This window comes from Manihot esculenta, chromosome 1 (assembly GCF_001659605.2).
Source record: "Manihot esculenta cultivar AM560-2 chromosome 1, M.esculenta_v8, whole genome shotgun sequence".
NCBI lineage: Eukaryota > Viridiplantae > Streptophyta > Magnoliopsida > Malpighiales > Euphorbiaceae > Manihot > Manihot esculenta.
In genome coordinates this window covers 38489546-38499155 of record NC_035161.2, presented here as the reverse complement: position 1 = coordinate 38499155, position 9610 = coordinate 38489546, and the positions used below count along the sequence as shown (strand labels likewise).

The 9610-nt window shown below is 31.0% G+C and overlaps 1 protein-coding gene across 1 annotated transcript; it reads right to left on the bottom strand.

Moving 5' to 3' along the window:
- Positions 1 to 3131: 3131 nt before the first annotated feature.
- LOC110612323 (peptide chain release factor APG3, chloroplastic) lies at positions 3132 to 8503 on the bottom strand. Its single transcript, XM_021753079.2, has 15 exons — positions 8216 to 8503; positions 7944 to 8000; positions 7496 to 7576; positions 7343 to 7400; positions 7131 to 7234; positions 6754 to 6805; positions 6264 to 6313; positions 5734 to 5799; positions 5483 to 5647; positions 4868 to 4940; positions 4570 to 4702; positions 4197 to 4254; positions 3901 to 3948; positions 3636 to 3719; positions 3132 to 3520 (listed from the first exon to the last, which is right to left on the bottom strand). The coding sequence occupies exons 1-15, from the start codon at positions 8375 to 8377 to the stop codon at positions 3449 to 3451; spliced, it is 1263 nt and encodes a 420-aa protein (XP_021608771.1). The 5' UTR covers positions 8378 to 8503; the 3' UTR covers positions 3132 to 3448.
- Between the last annotated feature and the right edge of the window lie 1107 nt (positions 8504 to 9610).

The following is a 9610-nucleotide window of genomic DNA, read 5'->3' as shown; positions in this document are numbered from 1 at the left end:
AGCTTTTATTTTGATATGTATTCAATAAGCATTATTATTATTATTATTATTATTATTATTATTATTATTATTACACTAATTGGCATAAAACTTGCTTATATAATGAATGTTTGATGTTTTATAAATATAAGGTAATCTTAATAAGAATAAGTAGATCGAGCATAATTTGATTCAATCAAAGATAAATACATACTTCTACTACAATGGTTGACTCCCCTTATTCACACTGAAATTATAAATACGCATTTTAAAAATAAAATCGATATAATATGAATAAATAAACAGATAATCAATTAATCGACTCCATATTTATTAGCAAATTGCTCACCATTAATGAACGCTTCATATATTTCCTAAAAAATGTTTCTATTCGATTTAATGGGACGCGTCGCAAGATTACGATCAGAATGTATATACTTCTGATCCAATTCGACATTCTTAATTCTATCATAAAATTTTATATTTTTAAATTTAAAAAATTTTAATATACTCAAATTCAAACACTTAATTCTATTAATTCTTCAATCATCAATCTTGATATATTAATTTTTTTTAATTAATCTAACTTTTTATCAAGTATTTTCATCTCATCATCGTGCAATTGAATTATATATAATTGTTGTGGTATATTAAGGAGCCATTTTATATTAATTTAATTTTCATATTTTTACTCTTTTATTATAATAACATAAATAGTAACTAAGTAAAAAATTTTAATAATTAAAAGTTTCAATTTACTTTTGTCTAACACTTTTAAATAGGAGTGAGTTGCATGGGGTAATAAAGGCAATTTAAAGAGCGCGTGGCGGAAGGCGCCTAGAATTTCATCATGTGCCGAAATTCATTATCTTAAATGAAATCTTACCTTTCACAGTCTCTTTCTCTCTCTAGTTCGGATAATATTGGAATATTTTTCATAATTACATAAATTCCACATAAACATATTAATTTTTAAAAAAACAAAAAAAAAATTAACTGGCGAGGAAACAAACATCTCCTACTTCTGCTTGGCTTGGACTTGAGCTTGGTTGACCTGAACAGCTATATTTTTACAATGACCAAAATGTCCTCAGCGTTTGTGTGGCTCTAACAAAGAAAGGTTATATTTTTCGTCAACAACAAGGTATATTATTATTATTATTATTTAGGATTAGAACAAAAGAAATGTTGCCATGTGTCGACAACACGCTCGTTAATGTACTTTTGGTCTGTATTAATCTGATCACAGCCGTCCATTCTCACGTGATAGATTTTATATATAGAAAGAAGGGGTCAAAAAGATCTTGGAATGGTATAAGTAATATCCGATTGATATTATCCATTACTTAATTTTAAATTATTAATTAGTTTCAGAAAGGCAGAATTCCTATTTTGAAATTTATGTTAATATGAGTCCAACACAACACGTCACCATCAATTCTCTTATTTTAACTTAATTTGTTATAATTAAGATTTAAAATCAGATTAATTTATTAAATTATAATATGATTAAATTCAGATTTATCGGATTATTATTACACGTGTTTATATAAATTTGCATGTTTAACGTTTAATAGCATTTGGTTTTATTTTTTAATATTTTTTAGAAGGAAGTTTTTTTTTTCTTAAATGACAGCAAAATAAGAACATAAATGTTGTAGATAAGACTGATAATTGAAAATTGAAATTAGTATGTTATAATTCAAATATTTAATTTGATTTTAATAGGCATATAATTTTGCAAAGTCTTAATATTATATTTAATTATATATAATAAATAAATAAAACAACAAGAAATAAGTGAAAGTAGTATTTATTTTTAAATATACTCATTTATATATATAATTAATGACTGATAATTATATGAATATATATTTTTTTAGTTTCATTAAATAAATAATGAATTAGATATTAATTTACATGATAATAACTATATGAAATTATTTAAAAATTAAAATTAAATAAATAAAGAATTAGAATGGATTGAAATTGGACTGCATTCCACAAATAGGGTGAGAATGTTGCCTAATTATTATTATTATTTTTTTACCATTTTGGAATTTTGTTTTTTTTTTAAATAAGTAAAATTATTATAGCCATAGAAATTGTTGTGCCGGGATGACAAGAAACATGCAGGCAGGCAGTAATAGGCTGTAGGCGTAGCCAATCATGTCAAAATACGATCTTGTCTTTTCTCATGTGATTATGATTTATGAACTATGAGTTATGAACTTATGATGGATGGATGAAAACCTTTTTTTTTTTTTTAATTTTTTTTTCTTCACGTGTATATCTTCTTTTAATTTGTTATAATTCCTCAATTATTTTTTATTTATAATATTAGGGACATAAAAAATTATTCTAATTGTACTAATAATCTAATTAGTGATATAATTATCAATGACTCGTTGTTGGAATTTCGATTTCTAATTGTAGTGTCTTGTTCCTTCAATTTGGAATGATAAGGAAGGAGTTAGACTTGTGAATGCCAAATATTCTTGGAAAATAACACAATTTTATTATGTCAAAATTTAATTCAAATGGGAATTATTATCGTAAATATTATAATTATGTAAAAATATAATTTCTTTTAGTAATGGCCTTTTGAATATTCATGCACATAAAGTAATAAATTATAAATTAACAATAATGAGTTACAATCATCTAGATATTTTCATTTTTTTTTGTGTCGTATAAATTTTAATTAATTAACAATTTATATTTTTTCTGTAAAATAATACATTATTATTTGATTATTGGTTTGATGTTGTCCATGACAATTCTGTAATTTTAATATGAAAATTTATATAGTTTTACGTTTTAACTAAAAGATTTACCTCTTGGTATAATTATTTAATGTTTTGAAGTTCAAATAAAATTTTATCCAAACTGAAAATACAACAAAATTTTTTTTGCTAATATCACATTTAAACCAAATGTAGTTAAAAAAGACAAAATAATTCTTCAAACAACAATAAGGTCCTTTTTTATTTCTTTAAGAAAAAGGAATGAAATGGGTCCTACTATTTAATAATAATAATTTAAAAAAAAAAAAAAAACACATAGCACACTCTCTCTAATTTGATTTTCGATTTTAAAATTTAAATAATTACACCATTACTTTAAATACGAACGACAAAACATGCAAAACATTTATCATGAAAGTGCAGTGATAATTAAAAAGGTAATTTACATTATCACATCTCTGATTTCGAATGGAATCACACTTTACAATTTAAGAGGGAAGTAAGATATCAAATGCATACAGGGTTTTGATTGCGTCGGCTTAAATACAAATCAGTTTGCTGTCAATAGACGTCTTAAGAACGTTACTGGGAGAAAATTATATCCCACAAAACATCACATATCGCCAGCAATTTGCTTAGCAGCAATTCCTCCTCCACGGTGTTTTCCCCAGTTCAACAGCTCCGAGAGTTTGCGTAACAAGTGACGAAATGTTGCAAATTAATTAGCCTGCGGGAGCACCAACAGACCCTGCAAGTTCTTCCAGGAGTTCCTTCTGCTCCATGGCAGCACATGCCTGCAACAAACAAGCATTTTTTGGAGGCCGGGATGTTTGATTTATGGATATAACCAAACTGGAATCGGAAGAGAAGGTGCACGTAAAAAAATAAATACTGTATGAGAATAATTACCTGCACTGCATTTTCTATATTTCCCTCAAGAAAAGATGTAAGCTCAAAGTTCACCTTTAACCGATGGTCCGTCACTCTATTGTCCTAATTAAAGAAACATTTAATCGTCCATCACTAAACTCATCTCCACAACAGTATACCACAATCAAAGTTGGACAAGTCAATGTCCTGTTTCTTCTTTTTCTTTTTCTTTTTTCTTACTATTTCAGAGCCCATGCTCTTACCATATGAAGCTCAAACAAAAGTAATGAGAATGACAAAATACCTTGTAATTATATGTTCGAATCTTTTCTGCACGAGCACCCGTGCCAACCTGCATTTAAAAATATAACAGGGCATATTTCAGTCCAATAACTTATAATCATTTGATATGCATATGCCATTCCTATCACTCAAATTACATCCTGCAAATGGATACATGGAGGGGTAAAACACTAAGCTGACACTTGGAGCATATTAAAGAGAAAGAACAGAGGAAAAAAAATCCACGATAGCTACTAGTGCAATCTTGTAAATTTCTCATGTGATCTTCACCTCATGTGAATTCAAAGTAAGAAATACCTGTGATTTTCGTTGGTTCCTTATTGACTCTTGCTGCTCCCTTACTTTTATCTCATACCTGTTACAATATGATGTCTTATTATCAATTTAGCACAAAAAGAGAAATGATTAATCCAAATTGGTTAATTCCACATCCTAGTCTACCAATTCATAACTCATAAAAAGGTTAAAGGTTCACTAGCACAATGAGGAAACAGTTGCATGACTCATGAGAATATGGAATAAGAAAATAGATCCACTGATTTACATATAATATAGCTCATGTTGATAGAAGAATGGAAGAACACTACTGGGATGAAAAAAGAAATTATATGTGAATGGAAATATCAAGACTGGAAGAGATAAAGAGATACATGGAGTAGTTGATACTTACAGTTTTGCTCGCAGAAGCTGAAGAGCACGGGCTTTATTCTGAAGTTGTGTCCTTTCTTCAGTACAAAAAATGCGAATTCCAGTTGGTTTGTGGAAAAGATCAACAGCTGTTTCCACCTTGTTGACATTCTGCCCTGTAGGAGGTCATGCACAAGAAATGTGTAAACAGATGCCCCTTTCTGTCCCTTCTCTTGGGTGTGCATGTGGAGAGTGGGGATACAAGAACTGATTCACTTCATTCAAATATGAGCTATTCACTTCATTCAAATATGAGCTAACATCAGCTGCCCATTACATACCTCCAGCACCTCCAGACCTTGCTGTTGTAAGTTCAATATCCTTAGGATCAATTACCACTTCAACTTCATCTGCCTAAATCCAGAATAAACCATAAGCATCGGAACTGCCATGCAACCAATCAAACAATTGTAAAAAACTGAGACAGCAAGTGCTAATATCCGATTTTTCAAGTTCAGTTCAGTGACTTCAGTCCATCTCATTAGGATCAACATTAAGCATCTTCAGCCAAAAGGAAATAGTACTACAGTTTAAACCTATACCTTTGCGAGACTAAAAGTTCCAAAACTATATTAATCTCTCAAACATTTTGTAGAAAATGGCCACCTTTCACACCCTTCAAAGATTTAAAAATTATATACAACATTACAACTACAATAGCATATTTACCCTTTCTGTTTGCCCGGGGATGCATGGCTGTTTAGAGTTTGATCTCACTGTATCATTTGAAGGATGTTATAACACAGTTAAATTACCTTGGCTTCAGTACAATCAAGGTACACAAAACATGATGAAATGTCTCTGTTCATGCTTTGCCCAAAAGACATTACATGAATATCATTCAGATCCTAGATGTAGTGGAGATATGTTTAGGGAATCTGTCAAATATCCGTTACCTCAGGCATGATGGCTACTGTTGCAGTAGAAGTATGCACACGTCCCTGAGTTTCAGTTTGAGGAACACGCTGAACTCGATGTACACCAGACTCATATTTTAATTTGCTGTAAACACGACTCCCTTTTATCTCCATCACATAGGTTTTGTATCCACCTTTTTCAGCCTTAAATGGCAAAAATTTGCCAGTCAAAACATCAATGAAGGTAAAAAGGCTAAACATACTCGTGCTTAAATATCAATGAGATCTACCTCAGAACTTGAAACTAACGAGTACTTCCAAGAGTTTTGCTCGCTGTATTTCTGATACATACGGACCTTAGCATGGGGAAAATTGAAAAAAAAAAGTGTAGAATTTGCATCAGAGAATGATTGACTTCAAGAGAGAGATAGAGATAGAGAGACTTATTTGGAACAAGAAGAAAATAAAGTGAAGGCATGCAGGAGTCCCTTAATAGCAAACTCTACATTGGTATCGATCTTCATATTCATTTTTTGTGAAAATTTAGTTTAGCTTTAGGTAGAAACTGCATCAGTTTTAACAAATAACTGTATCCATAGCAATTCAGCAAGGTATCACTTCACAAAACTTTACTTTCAGCATATCCAGCTAACCGAGCACGCAATATTCATACTCCATCTAGAATGATGGTAAATAATAGAATCTTTCTTCTTTATGAATGGGAAGGGGGTGATTATGTTAGGATAAAGTGAATAATCATAATTTCAGAGCTCAAAATGAAGACAACATATTTGGCAGAACAAGAGAAGCATGTACCTACAAGATCACCAGCCCACATTCCAGCCTCGTCACCACCAGTTCCTGCCCTTACTGTGAATGAGGATAAAAAGTAAAAGTTAGTGAAAATATAAGAGACAAGCACCAAAATTAAGAGCACATGCAACTAAGCTCAATTCTTTGCTATGTAAATTAACAGGCTATGTAGACTAACCAACAAATTCATTATCTTAAACTATCAAAATTTATCATTTGGAGGATATAGTATATGTTTCAAGAATGTATTTCACAAATTCCAGACCAAGTTTTAGCATCAATAAAGTCATCAAGATGTAGGGAATCCAAGGTGAAACAGATACGATCTCTGTTTATATATAGTTTTGAAAAGTCCAGATAATATCAGAATTTTACTTAAAATCCTAGGCAAGAAATATTTACTAAATGCAACATAGCCCCATAGCCTCTTCTATACAAAATAACTCACAAAAAAGAGATAGATAATGGATTTATTAACTGGAAAAGGGACTACCAACCTTCAAGCATTATATTTCTTGCATCAAGAGGATCACTAGGCAGCAGTAGTACCTGTCAAACAGAAAATAAAATGATAAAACAAAAAATAAAAACAGGCAGTAAAATCAAATAAATAAAATTAAATGTCAAGAATGAGGAGTAAAGCATGTCAATTCAAATAGCAACTACAATGCTTAACGTAGAGTGTTCAAACTGAATGAAAGATTCACACAAGACCTAATTCTGGTCCAAGATGCCAGAATTGGAATAAGAAAAGCAGTACTGCTTGAAAACAAGAGAACAAATCATTTTGGACCACCCAATGTATAAAGAGAATGAATAAGTTGATATGAGAGAATTATAATATAGATATAACTAGAAAAGTCCAACTAAAAACCTTAAACTTCTCCTCGAGCTCTTTAATTTCACTGGACAAAGAGTCAATTTCATATGCTATCATCTCAGCCATATCTTCATCATTTCCTTCCTCTTTGGCTAAAGCTGCCATATTACAGGAAAAGGAAGGACTTATTTCAAAACCAACACACACACACACACGGGAAAAAAAGAAACAAGAAGAGTTTAAAAGAAGAAGCAAAGTGGAGGAACCTTTAGTTTCTTCTAACTGCTTCTCACAATCCTTGTATCTCCTATAAGTTGATACAACCTAGTTGCGCAAATAGACAAAAAAACTATAAACAACTGTATCCTAATGCTTTAACCAAGGCCTGAAAAGAAAAACAGAAAGATGAATTGCAATACTTCATCAAGCTCTGCCACGGATTGTGCCAGCTTTTGGTATTCGCTTGGATTTGAGACAACATCCGGATCAGCCAGCTTCACCTGCAATGCATCTCGTGTAAGCTAAAACTCAGTACATCAAGTATAATAAACTAATGATGCTGACACCCTGACACCAGAAGATATCATATGTCCATTTGGATATAGACTACCTAAAATAATTATTTCTTCACCTTCTCAAATATACCCTACTTCAAACACTTCACTAGTCAAACCCACAAAACTGTTGTCCACAAGAGCTCTACGGCTCTACCCAAATTTGGTTTCCTCATAATCCAAAATTAACTATGCGTGAAGTTATTCATTGAATCCCATGTCCACTGTACTCAAACAAAAAACAATACAGCCAAATTTTCATGCTCAGAGAAATTGAATTCCCACAAAACCTAGGTATCAAATGAAAGCGTACCGATAGTTCTTTCCAAGTCTTCTCTGCGGATTCCAGCTTCGTTATCAGATAAGGCTCCTGAAATTCATTTCAAACCAGAGATGTATTCAAATGCTTAACCTCCACACCATGAACCGATAATAATAACAATAACAATAGTAATAATAAGGCTCTTAAAATTTTTTTCCTTGCTTTTCTTATTCTCATCAATTACTCAATTTTCTCAGCAATGACCAACCAAATGGATAAAGCCCGTTCTTCCAAAATTTTTCGTTAACGTAAATCATACGCACCGCCATGCAAACGATTCTTGAATTTCTGCGAGTACGCAAGGGTCTAAGAAACACGCAACTTCTTCTGAATTGTAAGCAAAAGTGCTGTCTTGTTGGGCATTGATTGGGACGAGCAAGTATTCGAGCTGTTAAGCTCGTTGTTAAGCTACCCATGGTCGTCATGAAATTGTACCGAGTTCTGAGAAGAGCCGACCCACCTCAGACACTATAAGGTAGAAAAAGGAAGAAGAAGCTCTGGCCTCTGTAACTGATAAGGGCCCGTTTGGTGAAATGGGCTAATCTAGACTGAGCCTTGTTTACTGTATCCCGTGATCCGACTAGGGATATACTTCCCCCTTCTTGTTCCTTTTGGGTTGGTACAAAACCAATGTTTGCACATACTAATTTTATATTTTAAATACCTAACCTTATTTGTATTGTTAGGAAATAAAATAATATTTCTATAATTTTTATACAGTATTATTAAAAAAATAATAAACAATTTTAATTAATTAACAACAAAACTAATATAATTAAAACGTTAAAAAACTGTTTTATTTATTTGCTTAAAAAATAATTTTTAGGTTATTTTAGGTAATATTTAAAATTACCTTATTTAGATTTTCTTATGAATAAAAGGGTTTTTTTTTCCTTTTATAAAAATGGAATTTTTATGGTTTCGCATGTGTGGTTCCTAGTTCCCACAAGTACCGCGGCCGGTGATAGCCAATCTAATCCACATAAATAAAAGAAGAAGCATGCGCGTCATTTTATGATTGGGCCGACTTTTAGGAGTTCGTACTCAGAACATTTTTCCGCCATAAACTTGTTTTACAGAGTACCCCTCCCCCTCCTCACTCCCGGTAATTCTACAGAACACAACAATTTAATAAATAATATCATAATACGTAAAATAAAATAATAATAATAATAATATAAATAGAAAAAAAAAAATTAAAATTTTTTTTATTATGCATATCAAAATATAGATAATTTATCATACTAATTAGAAAATACTAAATGATATCTCATGTATTTTATCGATTACAGCCTTTTCTCTTCTTTCTTGTTAGCTTGTCAATTTTTCTTAGGGATATAAACGGGTAGGATACCCGCAAAATTGAGGAATCGAGGGTATCCAAATTGGAATTTGATTATATATAAAATTTTTGAACCCGTTTTAAATTCGTTTAGTATTTTAATTTTATTATCCGTATCAATTTTAAATCCGTTTAACAATATCCACATAATATTCAAACCGACCAAACTCGATTTTTTTTAATTCAATTTAATAATCAAATATCAATAATAAAAACCATAAGCAGAATCCATCTAGTATCAAAGCAGTGAACTGCTATAGAAAATAGAAAACAATGCATAACAGCATCAGATTAAATAACACCGACTACCAAAAAT

Excerpts from the sequence above, each read along its gene's own strand:
- LOC110612323 (XM_021753079.2), bottom strand. The coding sequence starts at position 8,377 with ATGACGACCATGGGTAGCTTAACAACGAGCTTAACAGCTCGAATACTT. Across the intron at positions 8,001-8,215 it reads CAAGAATCGTTTGCATGGCG|GAGCCTTATCTGATAACGAA; the intron begins GTGCGTATGATT and ends AATGAATTTCAG. Across the intron at positions 4,255-4,569 it reads CAGCTTCTGCGAGCAAAACT|GTATGAGATAAAAGTAAGGG; the intron begins GTAAGTATCAAC and ends ATATTGTAACAG.